This window comes from Thamnophis sirtalis, unplaced genomic scaffold, assembly GCF_051295495.1.
Source record: "Thamnophis sirtalis isolate CommonGarterSnake01/CBP01778 unplaced genomic scaffold, rThaSir2_p1.2 scaffold_3, whole genome shotgun sequence".
In the NCBI taxonomy this organism is placed as follows: domain Eukaryota; kingdom Metazoa; phylum Chordata; class Lepidosauria; order Squamata; family Natricidae; genus Thamnophis; species Thamnophis sirtalis.
Genome location: NW_028261383.1, coordinates 106,016,689 through 106,039,857, shown reverse-complemented (window position 1 = coordinate 106,039,857; position 23,169 = coordinate 106,016,689). Strand labels below are relative to the sequence as shown.

Here is a 23,169-nt window from a genome sequence, read left to right as displayed (position 1 = left end):
ATTTGCCCTTTTGTTGGTAAACCCTGCTGTGGGGCAGGATGAGTTCTTGTCCTTTTCTCTAGCTCCTGCCAAGGACATGAAAGGAGCCGCAACTGGGCATCCCCCAGGCAATATTGTTGTCACAGCTCATCCATTCAACCCAGAAGTGTCAATGCTTCTGATATGAATGCAAAATCATTCTTAAAGCTCCTCATGGCTCAGAATTTGGGTGTCTTCAGTACTATTCTCAAATGCAGCTGTCAATTCAATAAGGATAGGAAAAATGGATTGGGCTAATTTTTCTGAAGAAGTGTCACCAGCAGGAATCACAGAAGCAACCTTCTCAATGGCCATCTCCCATTCCTTCAGAGCTTCTATTGGCTGAATCCTACTGAAATTTAGGAAAGACATAAAAACCTGTTTCCATCAGTCTATGGAAGTTGAGTTGTTATAATGCTGTTCTTCTTGAAGTGTCTGTTTGTTTAACATGGGTTATCTTCCTTGGTATATAAGTATAGTGTTGGTGTTATTATTCTATATCTAAAAAAATCATAAATCACTCTTATTGTTTTAACTTGATTTACAGATGTATGTTGTTCAGAGTTGACAACCATTAAAATGGGATATAATCATCAGTAAAATATGTTGATAATTAATATATTTATATCAACATTGCTTAAGCTAGTACTCTCCAGAAGTTTTAAGTGTATACTTTTTTGTTGCTTTATTTTACTTTAAACTCATTAAAGAAAAAATGGGGAAAACAAACTTGTAGTGGAAAAAAATAGAAACCTAGTAAAATTAAAACAGATAGAACTATGCATATCTCATAAAGACCGGCCATCATAAACAATGTTATCTTATTAGAAAAATATTAAAGTGATAAAAGAGTGATTATTTTCAAATACAACTTGATTATGACCTAAGTGAAGATTAACATAAAACAGATGAATATTTGTTTTTCCTACTTCATCAACTCTCTTGTTAGTGACTAAATAGGAAATTATTTGCAAAGAATCTAATAACATTCCTTTCAAGGAACGAAAATACACTTTGATGCAACCCAATGACTGCTCATATTGTCAATCTTTCTCTGCTAATTGCTGTTTCCTCATTGTTGGTAAATTCTGAAAAGTTGAAACAATCAAAGCATGTTCAAAACAGCCAAGAAAGTTTGGACTGAAATATATGTAACCCATTACCTTCATTTACATCTTTTTCAGAATATCGAATGAGCATGTCTTGGTATAATGGTTTTTAAAAATTCAGGAAAGAAGTAAAAAAAAAACCCACAATGATCTTATAATATGCGCTGCCAATCTATGAACCAAGGTTATATAACGGCTTAAACAAAATCTAGGAAACCACACAATGTCTCAGGCTGCTGCCTGAATGCAGTCAATTATGATTTATTCAACAAGCCATTGCTAAATAAATTATAATTTAGTACAATGCGGAAGCCTTGTCATATGGACATTTGTCTTAACCTAGCTATTCTAATAAGGACATATTTAATAAGAGTACTGAAGTGTTCATACCTCTACTAATGTGGAGATACATCATTTAGCTCACATTCACTCTAGAGAAACCAATAGCACCCTTAGCTGAACATCAGTTTTCTATGATGGAACCATTTTCAAGACTGCATTTTATTCACACATAATAATTCAAGCACTTTTCTGTCTATTAAACTAAATCACTCCAGTATGTTTTGAAACATCCAGTTGCTTAATCTAAGTTACAGTTTTTAGGATACGTAAGGCTACAAGCAGGCTTTTGGCCCAAACACAATCTATAGGCCTGTTCATATATTAAAATTTTACATGCAGGAACCATAACAAGTCACACAGTTTTTTAAAAAAATATGTCCATATTTTTCAATTTATAGTTTTAGCTTCACTTTGAAGTGTTGGCAAGTAAAATTCCACTAAAACTACATGCATTCAGTACTTTAAGGTTTTATCCTTTTTAAATAACCACAAATGAACCAAGTATTATTTCCCGTTATGTTTTATTGCAATATTAATAACTATTTGGCTGGAGAAAGTCTAGTAGTCATAACAGAAACTTTATTAAACTGAGCTCACAATATATTTTTTTCATCTAATGTACCAAATCAAAATACAATTATATATTTTCAACAGGAGTAAAAAAGGAAATTGTGCAAATAAAATCTAGTTTGAAACTGTATTCTAACTTTCACTTTTTCATTATAAAAATGCATTAACCTAAGGAACTGCCATTCATCATATGACATATTATATCAAATTTTCCACAAGACATAGCGTTTGCAATGATTGTATATTTCTTCTTAATGCTGATTTAAGCAACTCTTTGACTCAATTTTGCCAAATGGAATCAAGCTCATATTTGCCAAAGGCCAGGCTAAGTCTTTTGGCATTTGGCTACAACTGTACATTCATATTTAAGGGCAATGAATAGTAGGTAGCGGCAGTCCTGCACAGGTAGATTGGGTTGCTTTTGGCACCACGGGCAAATTCAGCATTTACTGAAAAAGAACTACAGAACTCAAATTACAACTGGTTGTAAAAATAACCTTTAGTGATGGAGAAATCTTATAAATCACTGGAAGCATTTCAATATCAGCAGGTAGGTATAAGCTCCCTTGCTCCTCATATTTAACTTTTACTTTTACCATAATGTAGTGTCTCTATTCTCTATCCGATGAGCAAAATTCTGTCCCATCCCTTTCCCTCTCCACCTAAATTATTCCAGGCATCTCCTCTTTGATTGTCTCACCACGTCCATCCAGCATTTTTTTTGCCAACCAGGTGTACTATATTATGATCTTGCTCCTGATACTTCCTAAATACAGTATAAAAGTCATATATCTTGACCTTTTTATAGCTTCCTTTGTTTCCCCACAACTATAAAGCTCTGTCTGGTATATCTTTATTTATCTTCTTCAATTCAAATGCTTCTTTAGACCCTCACTTTTACTTCGATTCAGAAGGCAGTGTAAAAGTGCACCCCAGAATTCAAGGCTACTTCTCTTAATGTGATGAAATTTTTCCTTGTGATATTGCATAGCAATTAGATTGCCATAGTTATTGTGTCTTATTGAAATTTAGCTAGTAACTATACTACAGATTGCTTCCCTGTTTACCGCTGCCATTTCTTTCATCATCTTCTGTTCCTCTATATTCATCAAATTTTAGATTAGGGCTAAGGCCCATCCTCTGGTGCTTTGTAAAGTACTATATATTCTCATAGGAAAATAAGCAAATATTGAATAGCTATGCTTTTAACAGAACACAGTGCATATCTTTTCATATAAGGCTAACAAGAATTTGATTCTTGCCCAAGTTTCATTTTTCGAAGAATGAAATATACTTTGTCACCCACCACATTTCAAACACACATGCATAATGTTACCACCTCTTAATTAAAGAATTGGTTTAATTAAAGATAACACTTACAGTCGTTCTAGTTGCTTTAGATCTTGAAATGCTCCACGTTCTATCATGCTAATTAGATTCTCTTCCAAATGCCTATAAGAAAAAATTTCAGTAGCGTTAAAAAAATAATCAAACTTTGTAAAACATTTTCCCTTCTTAAAAGTCCATTTATCACCTCCTCTACAGAATGCAGACAAAGGCAATGTCTTTTCAGGATTCAGTTTTTCTTTTATATGTAGTCACTCACTATTCTTTCTATCATAACACTGTATGACATAATTAGACTGAAGGTTATTGAATAGGTTATTGAATATAACACCTTACTTGGAAGTAACTCTGCTATTCAAACAGAAATGTACTTATGAGTAGCATCAATGGTACAATTCAGCTGGTTCGATCTGGTTCGGGCTAACCAGTAGTGGTGGTGGTGGGAGGCTCCGCCCACCCTCCCGGATATCATCACATCCCGTTTCTGATGCTCTGCGCATGCAGGTAAGGTCCTGCATATGCGCGGAGGTGGCGTGTACGAGCGAAGCAAGCGCACATATGCGCACACTCACATTTGCCAACCAGTAGCAAAGGTAAGTTGATTTCACCCCTGAGTAGCATATATAGCTTTGTACTGCAGAGCAATAGTTATTTAGCTTGGATGTCCATACGTGGGCTCCAAAAATTCAGACAGCCACCTATTTTAGCAATAATCCAGATTTTTGCAAATTACATAATAATTTATCTGAATCTGCTACTTTAAAACAATTGAATAGGACTTCAAACACTTTATTTCAATACAAAAGCTATCTTAACAAAAACGTTATTATATTTTATTTATACAGTACATCATATTTAGAAACTCCCTCATAGAGTGACTCTTGGTGATGTACAAATAAATATTATAAAAAACACTTAAAAAGAATAAAATAATTAAAATTAAAAAGTTGGGGGAAGGGCCTTAAGGCTGCCTGCTTTTCTGGGGGCCCCTACCAAATTGTAAGAGCCATGTGTTCAAGCACTTATTTAGGCCAGAGGGTGGGCCCCACCTTTCTCGGGGGGGGGGGGAGAATGCTCCCAAGGTTGGGGGCAACAGCCGAAAAGGCTCTCTTCCTTGACTCTGCCAGTCAAAATTATTCAACTAATGGGATTTGCAAAATACCTTCCATGCCTGACTGAATGGAAGGGGGGAATGTAGTGGGTGAAGATGAACATTAATATATTTTATATCATTATTATATATACAATGTATACATTTAAAAGGAAATTTATATTTTATATCAAAATATAATTTTTTGATATTAAATATAAAATTCCTTTTAAATGTATTCAGGCAATTCATCAAGAAATGACTATAAAAATAATTCAAAGACAACCCCCTTTCAGAGGCCATTATATGAATTAATGTCTTTCTGTTGGACTGTTGGACACATTGTAATAAAATTGTTACAAATTACCATCTCTGGTGGCAATGTACATTTAATTACTCATTATGATTGAAAAGTGTTTCAGGAAACTGGAAAGGCTGCACAGCATTTTGAAAATTAATTGTGGTGTAGCCTTAGTCAATTTTTCCAGAACATATAAAATGATGCATGTAAGACGTTCATTTCATTTCTCTTGTTAGTTGCCTGATGTACTATAACAAAATACAATAGTAGAAAACTAAAGGGTAGCTTTCCTTGGATCAGTAGCTTTTAAAAATGTGGAAAATAACAATGCCTGGAAAATTAACAAAGCAGGAAAGTGCCTTGAAGAATCCTTTAATTAAAGGCTGCATAATTCAAATTTTATTTCTATTTTTATCTATATAAACAAAATTATTTTAATAATTACATAAATAAATTATTTCCATTTTTACAAATAGCTTTTTAAAGAGAAGTATTGAACAGGGAGATTTAATATTATGTACCCCTCCTTAGGTGAATCAGTAGGTGTATATGCTCCCAAACTATGTGTATGTGAGAATAGCTTTTTCACACATACAAATTATTCCTTACTGCCTGTCTGACTTTACACCTGAATTTCCAGACACTTAACTCTTAATTCTATTCTTAAATAGACTTGGCAGAAGATTCGCAGGCATGCCTCAGCTAGATTAGAATCTTTAATGCCGACAGAATGAAGACATAACACAACAGTTGATTGCTTACTATAACACAAATATTCTAAGCTTCCAACATTCATATTCTGAAGTTGCTTTGTTCAGCTTTTCTGAGTTAACCAATACTTGATAGTCTAGGACATCTGAAATACATTTGCACAATGGTCCTAGAATTTCTATTTCCTGATTTACTGAGTTCCAGTCTCTACACTGCCATGTTTGCTTAATCTGAAATTTTAAGCATATTTCTTTAACGCCCAAGTCAATCTACTGATCCAACAAAGCTTACATTAAATAAACTTACTCTGGGTAAAAATGTTTCTACATTTCCTCAGTGAACCTAGTGAAGCCACCCAGAGGTGCTATATCGGTGAGATGGGAGACATTAAACTTGAATGACTAAATAAACCTTCATCAGTCTATCAAAACATTAATACATAGTCACAGGTTACTTTTGCATATTCACAGCAGATGCTTTTCCTTTCCACAAAGTCTTGTTATAAATTGTCACTTATTGTAATGTTAAAAGTGATGGCCAGACATTTGTAATTTTAAACTTGAAAGATTCAGGTCAGCCCTCCCAGAAAACATAACTAGGTGAACCAATCCTTCTTTATTTTAAGGCTATATTAACAGGCTAAAAGTATAAACTTCCCATTTCCACTTTTAACCATTTGATCCATTAAGGTGGGCAATTCCTAAGTTTTTTTCTCTGACCAGTAAGCCACTGGGAGCTCCTTCCTCTCTTGCCTGATTGTCTCCTAGGCAGCATCTTCTCCCCTCCTTCCCTAAGGTCCTCCATGCTTTCCATTACACCTATAATTTTTTTCATAGACATTGGTATTGAGATGAAATGAATCTCTTTCTCTCACCATATCCAGGCATTATGGAAATATATCTGACCTGATACAAAATTTAGCAGGTTCGATGAGGAAAAACTCTGAATTGGATTTGCACCTCGCGTGGCCACGTCAAGACTCTCTGTTTCAATGGGTCAGAGTATCTTCCCCTGAATGTGCTCCTCAGACCCTGGATCATATGATGACCAGCTGCCTTTGAAAGGTTATACAATGGAATCCTGGGTCACAAACACTTCTAACCACAACCAAATCGGGTGCCGACCAAAAAATCCGCTAAATGTTTTTCTCTGTTCATGAACACATCCTCGGGTGGCGATCAATCACAGCCACAGCAATTTTCCCTGCCACAGTGATTTCCCCTTCCATACCTTTTTTTGTTTGTTTGCGCATGCGCAGTCAGTCTTGCTTCCAGTCATGACCAAATTGGGTGATGACCGAAGTCTTGGAACGGAGGTTCCACTGTACAGGAGATTTTCTCCAACTAACAAATACTGTCCTTATTTTGATAAATGGCCTAAATATTAATACATAGAACACTTATTCCATTCTCATAAACCAACATGCTTAAAAATGTAACCAGTTTTGTAAGGTATGAGGAATTCAAACTTTTTGAATTCCTCATACCTTACAAAACTGACTACATATTTAAATCCAGTGACATGTGAGGTTTATGGCTGGTGAGGCACTGAGGTCATCACAATCTTTTTATTAAAATGCCTTTGTAATACAGGGCGTTTTAATAAAAGGATCCATGCCGTTTCATCCCGTCCTTGCGCATTTCGAAGGGGTGGTGGGCAAGAGCGTATCGCCCGAGGACCATATGTGGTGAACACCAGTGGCCAACAACAACAAAAAAGAGATTTTTTGGGGGGGAGCAAGGAGCCGAGGAGTTCCTTGTTGTGTTTTCCACAAGGGACGACAGTCCCTCCAAGGGGGGGGGGGAGGATGAGAGAGAGAGAGGAGTGATGATGATGATGATGATGACGACGACGACGACGACAATTAAGTATCAAAAGCCTTTTGAGTTTGAGAATATAATACGTTATCCAAAATTATAAATAATCTTATTTTCAAATGCATTTTTTGCCATCTCTGTTATTTTCTATTTTAAAAAATCAGACTTTCTTCCAATTTGTGCCTTCTGGCAAACTGCAGATTTCTTGGCAAGAGATCTATCTTGCCATTGCTTTCCTCATAGATCTGAGAAAATTTGTTTGTTTCTTTCTTTCTTTCTTCCTTTCTTTTTTCTTTCTTTCTTTCCCCCAATTTGTTTCCCTCTCTACTCTCTCTCTCATTCTCTCCCTTCAGCTCTCTTTCATTTCTCTCTCCCTCTCCTTCTCTCTCTAATTTGTTTCCCTCTCTTTCCTCTCTCTCCTTCTCTCCTTCCAGCTTTCTTTCATTCCCCCCCCTCTCCCTTTTCTCTTTCATCTCTTTCTTGCACATGAAAGCAAAATACCCTTCTGGGCCAGGATCACGGCGACAGGGACAGTGACTCCTTCCGCTGCCGCCACTGAGAAGTGAGTACCTGGCTGGCCTGCGGAGAAGAGCCATGCTGTGCAGAGTCTAGCGCTGAGGAGTCTCCTGCACAGCGTGGCTCTCCTCCACAGTGCAGCCAGTTACTCACTTCTCAGTGGCAGCAGCAGAAGGAGTTGCTGTCCCGCCGCCATGATCCTGGCCCAGGAGGATATTTTGCTTGCGCATGTGCACACACAAGAGATAAGCATAAGAAAAGGGCTGGAGCTCTTCTCCTTTGACACCCGTTGACACTTTCGATCAGCGCTAAAAGCCGCCCCCGTCCTCCTTCCCTTCCTCTCCACAACCTTCCCCCAAAAGCTTTTTCCCAAATAATACCAGCAGCCATTTCATCTCCACCAAAGTAGATACATACACACATACACGCACACACACCAAACAATAAAATAAAAAATGGCACAAATGGAGAAAGAAGTGAGACCTCCAGAAAATAAAAGAAGCAGGAAGCTGGCTCATCCTTTAAAAAGGGAAATCAATGAAGAGATGAAGGTACATCTCTGTGCTCCCCCTTTATTGTCACTGTATCTCAAGCGAGAAGGGAAGAAAAGGGGAAGAGTTGAGTCACAGGAAGAATGAGCGCCCTCTACTATGAGGCAGGAGAACTGCGTGCCTCACCTACCTCAGGATTTTTTAAGCTTTTAACCCTCGCTTAACTCTGCTCGAGCGATCATAAAACGCCTAAAAAGTCAGACTAGATGAGGCACACAGTTCTCCTGCCTCATAGTACAGGGCAGTTTTTTAGAGGCTTTTTTAAACAGTTAGGCAGAGTCATCCACGGTGAGGCAGCAGCTAGCGAGCCTCACCTCAGCACTTGCCTTTTTCCTTTTACATTTTTTCTTTTCATGATGAGAGCGGTGATGCTGTGCCTCCCCTGCCTCCCCTGCCTGCACATCACTGTTTCCATCATACATATACTATAGTATTGTGTGTTCCTTTTATATATTTTACTACTGTATTCCATGCACTCTATTCCATGCACTAAATATAGGTAGTCCTTGACTTACAACCACAACTGAAGCCAAAATTTATGTTGCTAAGTGGTACAATTGTTAAGTGAATTTTGTCCCATTTTACAACCTTTCTTGCCATAGTTGTTACATTAATGAGGGCAATTGTTCAGTTAGCAACACGGTTGTTAAGTGAATCTGCCTTCCCCATTGCTTGACAGAAGATCACATGACCCCAGGCCACTGCAACTTTAATAAATAGGAGTCAGTTGTCAAGCATCCCAATTTTGATCACATGACTATATGGATGCTGCAATGGTTACAAGTGTGAATAATGGTCATAAGTTCCTTTTTTCAGTGCCGTTGTAATTTCGAATAGTCACAAAATGAGCTTATAGGACTACCTATAAATATGGAAAACTCAAGGGGTATGTATCAAAATCAGATGAAATTATGGGTAGTGTCTGAATGCACGAGTAGAAGACAGGTATAATTCAACAATTGCTGTACAGTTGGCTATGTGCTCAAGCCAAACAAATCCAAGTTACAACACAGAGAAATTGTTTTAGGGGAGTATTTCTCTTCATACTTACAGGACACGAAGATTCTTAAGTCCAGCAAAGTCCACTTTTGTAATCCTTGTAATATTGTTTCTGTCTAAGTCACTGCAAAAGAAGAAAAAAATCACAATTGATACATGTATGTACCAGGCAGTTCAATCATTTTAAAAAATATATATCATAGGAGTACCGCACAGCAACTATCCATTTTTCACAGGAAATGTGAGACAGGACTGAAGGTACTTAAGTAACATTGTAATTTACAGTAAGAGATCTTCTGGATAATTACTGAATGTTTTTTTTTACAAATTCTTTTTGTTAAAGGATTAAAATCTGATCATGAACTCCCTATTGTCCATTCTACCCTGAAGATGTTTAAGATAGAAGATGAGAGAGATCATGCTTTTCATGGAAATTATTAGACTTTTCTTATTAGTGGGAGTATCTGGAAAACATGCACATGCATACATACGGACCCTCAAATAATAGCCTTCTGCTAGCTTTTCAGAACCAAGATTTAGACTTCCACATTTCAAATATATAAAGAAGAAACCTGAAAAATAATCATGGTAAAGAGCTCTAAATACTGAATATGATCACCTGACTAAAACTCATTGTCAGACCTGAAAGCCATCGTTTACATTAGGCCTTCAGGCCTGCCACATTTTCTGCTGTGGGAAAATGGGAGAGGGTATTATATGGAGTATGGGTGATGTATAGTCCCAATAACATTCTTTTCTCAGAGAGTCAAGGACACCTTGCCCTACAGCTGTAATGGGGTGACTGAGAGGCATCTCCAGTTTTGGACGGTGCCTGATTGGATCATGTGATGGATGTGTGGGTGCTGGGCAAAGACTTGAACTTTCATTTGGGTGGGGAAAACCTGGAAACTTTCAGATTCACGTTTCCCCAGATGTGCCAATATGATATCTCTAATAAAATGAAACTTTGAGGAAACTCAAGCTTCAGAGTCTTCTTTCGTTGGGGGTGTTACTTGGAACCCTGACATTAACTATCCATTGAGTCTAACAGTTTCTATAACATATATTTTGCAACTGATTGCTAATCACATGCCACATACCTTTTTTGCTTTTACCTTTATATTTCTACAGACATTAACTTAGAAATGAAGTTATGTAAGCCAGTGTATATAAGAATGATTTTATTTGCACACAGCATTATTTGCATTTTTAAGAATCCTGGAGGAATTTTGCCCTTGCATACTTTTCAAATTTGAAGCAAGTAAATATGTAATATGGTATAAGTAGCTTTTGCTAACAAATACTGTATCCATATAAACCTTTTAACACTAATACTGCAAAGTCATATAAATCCTCTTATGAAATAGTATTCCTAATTTTCCCACAATGAGAAAGAAGAAGAAAAAATGTCAACCCTTGGGTGTTTTCCCAGATATAAGTCCAATTAAATTCATTGATGTTTATTCTAGCATTCTGGTCTTAATATACAAGATATTATCTGCAAACCTTCTATCCTAATTGGCACAATATATCATGCATGAATATGATCAAATACAGAACTTGATGACTGTACTGTATTCTAGGTCCTTTTACTTAATTCTAACTAGTTGCTTTTTAAAATCATGATGGGATAGATTTTCCCTAGAAATCACAGGATTTTTTTTTAGTACAGTCTGTTAGAGAAGTAGTTAGAACTTAGTGAGATAAGTCAGTAGCAGTTCCACAGTGTTTCCATAACACCCATCCCATAACTTAAACCATCTTTTCTTCAGCATATTATTCCCATTCATTTTTTTAAAAAAATTGTGGGAGGATGTGAGAGACGGATACCCATCAAGTATAACAAAAATAATGTGAAAGCAGATGGGAACACAAAACCGCTAGCTAAACTCGAGACTCCGAAATAGAAATTTAAGATACTGAAAAAATATGAAATAAACAAACCAATCTATATGATTACTCTTTATTTTCTATTTCAACAGGAATTGGCCTTGGGGAGCCTGGTTCTTCATGCCTAAACTTGACACTAGACAAGCCAATATGTGAAAAGCAAATCACTAGGCCTCCAATAGGAAGTTTAATTATGGAAAGTATTCCATTTTTTCACATTTTATCTTGTTTATCATGTTTCATATGGCTGAATCAAAAACATGGTGTAAGTTTTCGAGAGACTTCAGTTAGCCTTGTCCAGTCTTCTTTTACATTTTGAGAAAAAAAGAAAACCTTTCTTGTGTTGTTAGATCTTCATCAATCCAGTTACAGCTGAAGAACATTATTTAATCAGTCTTCACATCTTGCCATGTATGAGCAAAGAGCTGAACTGACTTTGATGGTGGCTGAATTAATACACTACCTCCAGGACCTCATAAGAAAAACACAAAAAGCAATGGAATAGAATTTTAACAGCCTCTGACTAGAAATCACTGTCTTGTTCCATGAGCATTTTTCTTCATCTTCTTCAATTCCAATTAAACAGAGCCTCAGATCCTGTCCATCTGCTACGTCATCACTTCTTTGCATTTAAAATCCACTTGCCACCCCCGAGGTTGTTTTTCCTTCTACCACAGAGCTTATCTTTTAGACAAAAATGATTTCCCTTAGAATTTCTTACAAACCTAGGAATCTGGCTGAGGGATACACCCCCCCCCCTCTCCAAATCTTGAGTTCCAGACTACATCTGGATGAAAGAACAATTTTAAAAGCTCCAAAGTAATCTGAAATAATTTAAATTTCTCACTTGTCCCCAAATACTTGAGAAAAAGAGATGGAGAGGAAAGCAATTGGAATGGATTAGGACCCGTTCTCTTTAGTTCACTTATTCATTCCCTCACTGAAAAAAGGTGACAACTCATTCATAGGATAAAATGAAGCCACATGAAAAAGATATCCAGCACAGCTTGATATGGTCCCTGAGTTTCAAAAACATCCTCATTTTCTATTACAAGCTGATGTTTCTAGCTTCTGCATTTAAAGGCTTGTTATCTTGGCTAACTTTAACCTGAATACAAAATGTATTTTGTCTCTCTTACATACTGGCACCCTCTCTTCAATAAGGGCCCCCCAGATCCTTAAGGCTTCAGATATTTGATTAAAATAGTCCTTTCACCTCTCCAAACTAATACCCCTTCTCTGGGACTTGGTGTACACCATCTGCATTTGGTTTCCTGACATTCCAAGCCTGGATGAAGGACCTTTGAAAGATACATATGAAAATAATCACAAGAATACCAGTGAACACACAATTCTTTTATTATGTATTTATAATTGGTTTTAATATTTGTATAGAGTTGTATCCCTTCATTTCCAAAAGGACTATGAATAATTATGTATGGCACCCTGGTTGTTCCATCTCCTGACCCAATTACCTTTCATAGTGGGTTTGAATAATATGATTTGAATGCTCCATTGATTTACAACAATCTAGAGGCTCTGTTTGATCAGATTAATGCTTCACTTGACAAAAAAATAGACCTCATACATCAACTGACATTGTATGTCACCTGATAATCATTTGTTCCAGCCTGATCAAAGAATCTGTCCAACACACCATCATGGGAGTAGAGAATGCTGAACAGTGCCCTCTGCTGGTTCATCTGTTCAAAATCATATTTTAAATGTTAAAAACTACTTGAGTTCATGAACCTGAAATAATCAACCTGAGAGTAAATGATTTGAATCAGTTGCAGTATAGTACATTTTGATTCTGCTTTTGATAAATTACTGGATTTACAGGATTAACTGGATTTTTTAATGAAAACAGTTGCTGTTGTAGGAAGTTAGTGTTTGCAGAACTGGATATTACCAAACAGATAGGATAGGATAGGATAGGATAGGATAGGATAGGACAGGACAGAGCTAGATGGGACCTTGGAGATCTTCTAGTCCAGCCCCCTGCTCAAGTAAGAGAACCATTACTATTTCAGACAAGTGACTGTCTAGTCTCTTCTTTAAAACCTCCAGTGATGGAGCACCGACAAGTTCTGAAGGCAAGCTGTTGCACTGGTTAATTGTCCTCACTGTTGGGAAGTTTCTCCTTAAATCCAGGGTGTTTCTCTCTTTGGTTAGTTTCCAACCATTGTTTCTTGTCCTTCCCTCAATTGTTTAATGACAGCAAAATTAAACTGAACTGACAGTTTCATTGACAGGTGCAATGCATTATGTCACAATGTTGACAGCTCTTTCAAAAAGTGATACCGAAACAGAATATAAATAGGTTTAAATTATAAAGAAAAGAGTTTCTTCTTGGAAGAATCAATTGTATCCCAAGACGATAATTTATATATTTATTCATTCAGTTTATCATTTGGACCTGATTCTATAGTGTCTGGATATCATAGATGACATTATTAGCATTTCCAAATGTAAACAGTTAGCAAATTGCAATTCTCTGACAGTAGTTATGCAAGATCAAGCAACAAGACTTCATTGACTTCTTATGGCTATGTTTGAGAGGAATCTGATTAACCCTACTGGGAAAATTTAACTAAATCAGTATTGTTGATGAAAGAATTATATAACATTAACTACAGACACCAGGACAAGTGGGAGGAAGAAGAGGAGGAAGAAGATGATAAGGGAACAGGCAGCTAGTTTCTGGGTGTTCCAACATTGGAACATTTACAGAAGAGATTGGACAACCATTTGTCTAACACGATGTAGGGTCTCCTGCTTGAGCAGGAGATTGAACTAGAAGACCTTCAAGGTCCCTTCCAACTCTTTTACTCTATTCTGTGCTAGTTTAATTGTGAAGGAGAATTAGCAGAGTAAAATTGTGAAGACATTGCAGAAAATTAAATTATTTTAATGGTGAATGGTGAATTATAAACCAGAAGTTTATATTGGTTATATTGTTTATCAAAAGGACAAAACAGAAAAACTGTCTATCCCAATAGAAGTTTAAAATCAGAGAATGTATGTCCCAAAGATGCTTTTTCAAGAACCAAATGGACTTTATTTCAGTTATTTTTAAGATGTTTCGCCTCTCATCCAAGAAGCTTCTTCAGTCAAGAAAGTCCAGTTGCCTCCTGAAAAAAGTATGTTTGGGACACCATGACCTGGATGACTAAGTATCTTCACAAACATTCAGGGACTTTATATTTTAAACACACAACATTAACTTTGACTTGTAGTTAGTTTTTTCCCCCGCAGTTTGCCTTGTGTATGTCTCTAAAAATATTTTAAGGACATTTTTAAGTTGTAAAGTTGTATTTTGTAACTGTTGAAAGATATAACATTATCATCAGTAATTTTAATATCATATAATTTTGCTTTATCTCTAAAGCAACCTTTCTAGTAAGATTGGATTGTTTTATTACCTTAGTCAGAAAAAAATGACAGTCTTTAATAATCAGATTCAGAATACATCATAAAACATTCTTAGTAACAGAAATATGTGGTATTTGTAAATTTGCCAGTGTATTTAAGAGAAAGTATTTGGTTTGATAATATATGGTGAAAGCTGATTAAGAAATATTAGCATCAGATGTGGATTAATTGAAGATTGGTCATGTTAATTAAGCCTTCTAGGACTGAAATTCAATTTCTAAAGGGCCCAAAGTTGCTCCCATCATTTGAATATAAAGGCTTTTTCACAAGTCAACACTGTTTTATGTATTTGTATTGTTTTCTAATTCTGATATCACAAGCAAAAGATTGGTGATATCACTTTTATTTAGCCATCTGTTCAGCATTTCTGAAATTCACAAGTGAGAATCTGTAGCCTTTATAGGCTTCTTCTAATATATGAGACAGAATTAGATAATTGATTAACATCAGTGTTTTAGAAATAAAACATTGGATAATTTAAAGTTTAAGATCCACTTTCTCAAGGAAATTTATTTTCTCTTTTTCTACTTTTACTAAACATTATACACCAAACTATAGCAATAGCAATAGCAGTAGACTTATATACCGCTTCATAGGCCTTTCAGGCCTCTCTAAGCGGTTTACAGAGAGTCAGCATATTGCCCCCAACAATCTGGGTCCTCATTTTACCCACCTCGGAAGGATGGAAGGCTGAGTCAACCCTGAGCCGGTGAGATTTGAACCGCTGACCTGCTGATCTAGCAGTAGCCTGCAGTGCTGCATTTAACCACTGCGCCACCTTGGCTCTTTGATTGTGATTAAAAGCTCTTTAAACTGTGATTAAGTTATTAATCACAGCTCTTTAAACTGTGATTAAGTTATTTGAATAGCATAGCTATGTTACTAAAACAAACAGGTATAAAAGAACACAAGCAGACATTATAAAGTAGTGATTATATTACTATTTATTTGCTGGTTCATGCATATTAAGCCGCCTTTAAGATTTTGGAAAGTCAAGCTAATTGTTGTTTATTGAACAAATCCAAAGGTTGACTGGGATATGGAGCCCCTAAGTCTTAGATATCTTCCAATGTACATTTTCTATTCTTTCAGTAACCTAAATCACACTGTTGAAATTTCATTACAGCTTTATTTCTTTAAAATAACAAATATCCCCTCATGAATTTTATTTAATGCCTTGTTTCACACCTTTTAAGGTGAGGCTGGGTTGGATTAAGTTTCTTTTACAATTTCTTTTTCTTGCATATTTGTGTGAAGATGTGATAATTTAAAAAGGCAATGATCAATTGATGACGTAACTGGTTTTCTCCAAAGTTTTTTACTTAGTATATTATCAAAGACTGCCTTTAGGTCCATAAAAACATTATATATTAGTCCATAGTTAAATTGTCAAGTCTAAACTTCTGTCTATGAACATCAACTGGGTACCAAGTTGCTCCCCGACAACATCCAATTTAACAGTTTAGAGTAGTGGTTCCCAAACTTTTTCAGTCCACCGCCCCCTTGGTGCTACAAACTGATCTTTAGTGCTCCCCCACCCAGTGGTGGAATTCAAATTTTTTTACTACTAGTTCTGTGGGCATGGCTTTGTGGGCGTGGCTGGGGGGTCATGTGACTGGGCGGTTTGTGTGATGGAAGGAAGATAGTATCAGTAAAATTCAAAACTGTAACCATTAATTGCACATTTATTCAAAATCCAATTTAAAAATCTTTTTAGTTAATGTCAATTCAACAAAATTGTTGAACATGATCCAGTGATACCAGGTTTTCAAAGTCTGATAGTCATTTATCAAGAACCTTAGTAACTAGTAACTTAGTAAACTCAATAAAATTTAGTAACTACTTCACTGTTCAGTAAATTCTTAATGTGATGGATGGGCTTGATGAAGTGATACCAGAAAAAAATGCCTTTTCAAAGGAAGTGGCAATCAGCTATTTCCCAAACTGTAGGCAGAACTCCAGGATGTGGGACCTAGAGGATCCCCGTTTTTCAAAACCTGGTTACCGGCAGAGCTCAAAACTCTGATCCTCTCTTTGTCTGCACAAGCCACAGGGGTAACTTGTGGTACCCAAAACTAGAACCCCTGATTTCTAGATTTAAACCTTAAATATTTAAATGGCCCATTTCTTCCCGACTTCCAATGAAACCATTCAATTTACTGTCACGCAAATCTCTCTTGCGGGTACAACGGATTCCTTCCCCCCATGTATTTGCCACCCACTTCCTCAGCTTCCCTGCTGTATTTATGATTGGCAGGGCGCTCTTCTCTCTGGGCTCAGGGAGCAGCCTGAGCACCAGTGGCAGGAAGGGCAGCGGCAGAAAAATCTGGGCCAGAGGTTTTGGGTGAGGTGGGGAAGACGTGGTTTTGGAGGAGAATAAAGCTCTGTCGCCATGCAAGAAGGCCTCTGCCATTGCATCACGAGGTCTCCCTGCAGCTCCCTTTGCATGCTTGCTTCCCTCAAAACCTGCCCTGCCTCGCCTTTGGCCCGCGCTTAATGAAACCAGCGGGGCCTGGGCCGAAGCAGCCAGAGGGCGTTACAGGCTTGACATGCAGTGGGCTGAGGCGGGTGTGTGGGAGAGAAACAGAGGCTTCAGCAGCAGGATGGGTGGTGCCCTCCTTCAGCACTGCCGGCTGGCAAGGGCTGCTGCTCCAGCGCAGACCGGCAGAGAAAGAGAGGCAGCCTGTCCCCTGCCTCCTCTTGCAGAGACTCAGTAGGACTCTCCTTCTCTCTCTCTCTCTCTCTCTCTCTCTCTCTCTCTCTCTCTCTCTCTCTCTCTCTCTCTCTCTCTCTCCCTCCCTCCCTCTCCCTCCCTCCCTCCTGGGCTTAGGAAACTGCTTCTGCGCTCTCCCACTTCCAGGCTGCAAAGCAGACGGGAGGCCGATACTCTCTGGCTTTGGTGCCTCAACTCGCCGAAGGAAGCTCAGCTCCTATGGCGACCCTGGATCGCTTTTTTCAATCCAGATTTTTAAAAATAAATAAATCAGGGAGGAGGGAAACAAAACGGAACAGCCAGTCAAAGCCCTTGCTTTGTGGGTAAGGATTTCGAGAGAACCTCCCAAGTGGGGAGAAGGAGCATTGGGAAAGAAACGAGTTGGCTTTTCTGCTTTGCTTTTAAATTCACCCATAGGTGTGTGTTTCTCTGTTTTCTTCCCTAGCGCTGCTATGAGGCTCTCATGGAGGATGGATGGCCTTTCTGGGGCTTGTTATTTACACACAATATACTATATCCCCTTCTGTGGTCCTGTCATTCCAAGTAGAGTCTTGGGCCCTGCGAGGGGGCCACCTTCAGCACTCCTCTGCCACCTTCCTTTCCTCTTAGCACCCCCTAAGTTATTCCACTGCCCCCCAGGGGGCGGTACTGCCCACTTTGGGAAATACTGGTTTAGAGTATTAGCATCTGGGATCTAAATATATTATATATAATTTATATATTGGAAAGTAGCAAGCGTTCCAGTTAATATCATAATTTATCAGAATGTCTGTTATCCCTATTATTTAAAAATATTATTGATTTTTCACTAAACTTGAATTTTATTCCTAATCCCTCATCTATTGTTCTGTTCCTATTTTCCTCTATAGTGAAAATTCAACTATTCGCTCCATAACCCAAGTAATCCAGTAGAGATGCCTTAAAGCATTTTCTTCTTACTGCTTTAGAGAACACCTGAGAATAATTATTTTAAAACAAAGGTCTTAATATTTTCCAATCTCTGATAGCTGGAAAATCAATGGAAGATTGACTGAGCAGGCCATAACTTTAATAGTAAGGAATTTACTTTCAGTCTTTTACTTGTACAGGAAATTCCACATAACAGCTCAAAAAGCATATTTTGCAGTTATTAGAGATACAAGTCAGCTAGGCTACAGTATATGAGAGCAGCTATGAAATTTTGTCCTGCAGGTACTGGACTAATTCCTCAGCCCTGCCCTGCAAGGGATTTTCCCCAGTTCCTTGATTAAGTAAGGAATGGGTCACCCTAAACAGGGCAGCTGGGCAGTTATCTTTGGATGCGATAAGAGTGAAAAAATGTTGCCCCTTTTATCGCCACTAAGTAGGACTTAATATGAGTTCTTACTAGTGTTCAGTCAGATTCGGACCAACTGGCCCTCCAATCACTCTCTAGGCATCTTCTCAGGAGCTTCATCTCCCGGAGCTCCCGGTAAACCAAGGAAATGGGATTGGCACCAAGTCAGAGGCCGCAAAGGCACAACACGGTCCAAGGCCCCAGTGACCACCCTATCCCAGGCTTCCACTAGGGCCTCGGTCAAGCTGTGAGCAAGGGATTTGGGAAAAGTCCCAAGCTCCATCAGGAACCTTTCAGGGTCTATCAGGCACCTGGGGCGGAACCATCTAATCGGTTCTGCCTCCCTGTGGTGGGGGGGTAGCAGTGTGGAAGTCAAGCCTGAGGAGAAAATGATCAGACCATTACAAGGGTTGAATAACAATATCCCCTAAAATTAGATCATTCATCCACTGTCCAGAGACAAAAATCAGGTTGAGCGTATATCCCCTGTTATGAGTGGGGTCTCGAATTAACTGAGTTAGGTCCATAGCCATCATGGAAGCCATGAACTCCCGAGATGAATCAGATGTCTCGCCAATGGAGGGCAGATTGAAATCCTCCAGGACCATAAGCCTGGGGAAATCAATCGCCAGCCCGGCCAACACATCCAGCAGCTCAGGCAGGGCCGTTGAAATGCAGCAGGGAGACAGGTAAGTGACAAAAAGGCCCACCTTAGCTCCAAGGCCCCACTTCACAAAAAGGGACTCACACCCACCTATCTGAGGCACAGTGACCTCCCTAGGTCCAATACTTTCCCTAATAACTACAGCTGCCACCACCACCCCTGCCATGGGATCTCAGCTGGTGGAATGCCTGGAAGCCTGGTGGCCATAATTCCATGAGGGAATCATCCCCCTCATGGCCCAACCAGGTCTCCCCTAATACACGCCAGGTCCGCTCTCCCCTCTTGTATGAGATCGTAAATAAAGGGAGCCTTGTATGAGATCGTAAATGAAGGGAGCCTTGTATGAGATCGTAAATGAAGGGAGCCCTCTTGTATGAGATCGTAAATGAAGGGACCTGGCATTAAGCAACACCAGCCGGAGACCAGGGTCCTGTAGTCCTGAGCACCCTGGGGTGGGAGAGGGCAATGAGGATCAGAACGTGTGATCGCTCTTAAACAGCGAACCCACGTCCCCGGGCATAATTTGGCCCTTGCCCCCCCCCCATATCTGTCCCTCCCACCTATTGTAGAGATGGTAAACCGCCCAATGGAATGGCTTAATGTCCTCCGCGGAATCCCAACTTTTGCCAGTACTCCTGACCCGCATCCATTGATTAGCCCTGGCCTGTGCCCTGGCAGACTCCCTCCAAGCCTGTCTGAGCCATCCAAATTGACCCCCCCCCTGCCCACCCCTTAAGATTTGATTTTAAAAACCCTGTAAAAAACACCTAAGAAGCCTCTTCTTCGCATGCCATCTCTCGGGATCCCAAGATCCGTCATTAAGGGAGACTCTTGACATACAAGAGGGCAGATATACATATACATACATACATACATGTGTGTGTGTGTTTGTGTGTGTGTGTATGCTACATAGATATAAATTTCTAACTTAGAAATTCTTCTTCTACTTCTTCTTCATCATCATTAACATCATCATCATCATCATCATTTTAGCCATTGCCTATCCACTTCAGAATGAAGGCCTAGGTTTTCTTTTGCAAATTGAGCCTGCGATATTTGCTGATGTCGTCAATCCATTTTGTTTTAGGTCTCTTTCAGGGATACTTTTTATTGGGTGGGACCCATTCTATGACTGCCTTGGTCCACCTGCCATCAGTTCTTCTTACTATGTGGCCAGCCCATTTCCATTTCAATTCTTTTATGATATTGTATACTTTTGTTTGTTCTCTAATCCATGTGCAGGTCTTTATATCTTGTCTTGGAATGCCGAGCATGGATCTTTCCATGGATCTTTGTGCCACTCATTCCTTTTGTATCAATTGTGAAGTCAATGTCCATGTTTCACTGGCATGTGTTAGAACAGGTAGCACATACTAGTTGAAAACTTTTCTCTTCAGGCATAGAAATAATTCAATCTAAATTGTTAAGTGCGATAGCTCAGATTCTTCATCGCATCCTAAAATTGAATCTCATTTATGACACATCTAAGGTTATCTATTGTTTGAGAAATGTTTTTCACCTTTCATTATCTTTACCTTTACCTTCACCTTTCACCTTTAAGAAGACAAATCAGTCTACATCTGATTCATTACAGCCTTTCTTTCTCAACACTAGTTAGTTCTCACAAACCCATGGTTAATCTTAAATAGAGGATTCGGGACCTAGATCTTCAAACAGATATTATCAGAGTTTTCAACTTGTTTTATATCTCAATTTTCATCACTCCTTGATCAATTCCCAATTGTTAGAAACTGTAATTGTCATTCTAAGCAGGAGATCATTCCTTTCTTCCTACAAAATCAAACCTCAGATGTTTCCAAAAAGGTTGCCAATTTTCTAACAATAGCTATTGCTTGTAGAAGCCACCTGGAGCTTCCTTCACACTACTAATTATTTCAGGTTTCAGGGTAACAAGTTTATTATTTTATATTTGATAGCTGATATGGTGCCATACTTTTCATTTAAAATTGATCTTGAACCATAAATAAATAAATATTTCATGCCTCGGCTTGTCCATTTCCTACAATCTACAAGAACTTGACAGTCTGCACAGACAGATGGTAACAGAATGTATATGTCCTCCAAATAAGTTTATAGTTTGCCATTTTTCCTTGATTTCAACATGCACTTAACAAATACAAAGAGATTTGTATTGCTGTAGGTAGGAAATCATTGAAGGTACAAATAATAAATGAAGGGAGTATGCAACAGTCCAGGAAATCAAAGTATCCTGATAGATTTGTGAGCCAATAGTGTAATGCAAAATAATTACATGAAATCCCAGGCTTTAGCAACAGAATTATGCAGTTACTGTCAAGAGAAGGCATTATTCCTTTCAACTCTGCATTAATCAGACCACATATAACTACTAGATTCAATTCTTGGCACCACATTTATGGGAAGATATTGACAAAATGGAACACACCCAGAAGAGGGTATCCAACATGAAAGTAAACAAAATGAGAAAAGTTGGAAGCATTGGGCATATTTAATTTAGAGAAAGAAAGACTGCAGGGAAGCAGGATGCGAGGAGAGAGTTATTCAGAGTTTTCCCAGAAGACAGGGTAAGAAACAACAGCTTTACATTACTAAGAAGTATATTTCATCTGGACATTAGGAAAACTGCCCTAGTGGTAAGAATTGCTCTGTTACAGATCATACTCTGGAAACTGTTACACTGATAGTTCAGTTGATAGGAGGAAGAAAACACCGGGAGCAGATGGTGCAACAAACAGGAGCAGATACATTTATTGAGTGGCCCAGTTCACACGTTATTGATTGACTGACTATGTGTCATTGATTCTATGTTGACTCTTAGCCACCATACAGACAGATTTCCTCCACAACAATCTGCCTCTAACCCGATATTTTGAGTTTCCAATAGTGCATTATTTGCCATTGGAACCAAGTCTATCCACATGGGTGCTGTTCATCCTCCTTGATTTCCTTCCACTTTCCTTAACATTGGAGTCTTTTTCCAGAGAACTAGGTATTCACAATATTTTGAGTGATCAATAAATAGTACAAAATACATCCAAAATTAAATATATACAGTAGAATTTGGCCAGTTTACAATAAAGCCAGGAAATGGGACCCAGAGTACATTTAATAACTCAGGTTAAGGAGCACAACCAAGTTTTTAGAGATTTACAAAAGGCTAACAGGGTTGGGACCATTCTAATTGCAAAGGAAGGATTCCATAAAACAAGTACAACTTCAGAAAAGGCCAGGTACAGACACTCGGGAAACCCAATTCCTCAGGCAGCCCAGTCGCAAGCCATGTAGGATTTTAAAAGTGACAACCAGCACCTTGAATTGGACCCAGAAACATATCACTAACTAATGCACATCAAACAGTAGTATGATACATGTGCTGTACATCTGGCATCATTTACTATCTGCTCAGTCACATTCTGCACCGGTTGAAATCTCTGAATGCTCTTCAGAAGCAGTCTCATATAGAAATTGTGTTGTAGTTGTCAATAAGACTACAAGGGTATGAGTTACTGTGAACACTTACCCTTTCCCTGTTACTTCTTAGGAGTGGAGGTTTTGGTGCTCTCTAAGCTTGGTGGTTTGGCTTGGTCAACTGGATACTATTAATATCTTAGACTAAGCTAGAAAAATGCTAGGGAATTCCTGAAAGCTTGGCATTCAGACAAATCAGCCATCAATTGACAGATAGAGATAAATCACATATGCATACATTCAAAAGAGACAATGCAAACATAGAAAGAAATAAGAAGGATTAGAACACATTCCTTCCAGATGTCAACGCTCA

At 38.3% G+C, this 23,169-nt stretch overlaps 1 protein-coding gene across 2 annotated transcripts in view; it reads right to left on the bottom strand.

Moving 5' to 3' along the window:
* SLIT3 (slit guidance ligand 3) overlaps nt 1-23,169 on the bottom strand; it is a 501,863-nt gene that overhangs the window by 445,171 nt on the left and 33,523 nt on the right. For both annotated transcript variants that reach the window (XM_087709668.1, XM_087709669.1), the window contains exons 2-3: nt 9,424-9,495; nt 3,420-3,491 (exon numbers count right to left, since the gene is read on the bottom strand). In XM_087709668.1, the coding sequence (XP_087565794.1) occupies nt 3,420-3,491; nt 9,424-9,495 (144 nt within the window). The remainder of the gene's footprint in view (nt 1-3,419; nt 3,492-9,423; nt 9,496-23,169) is intronic.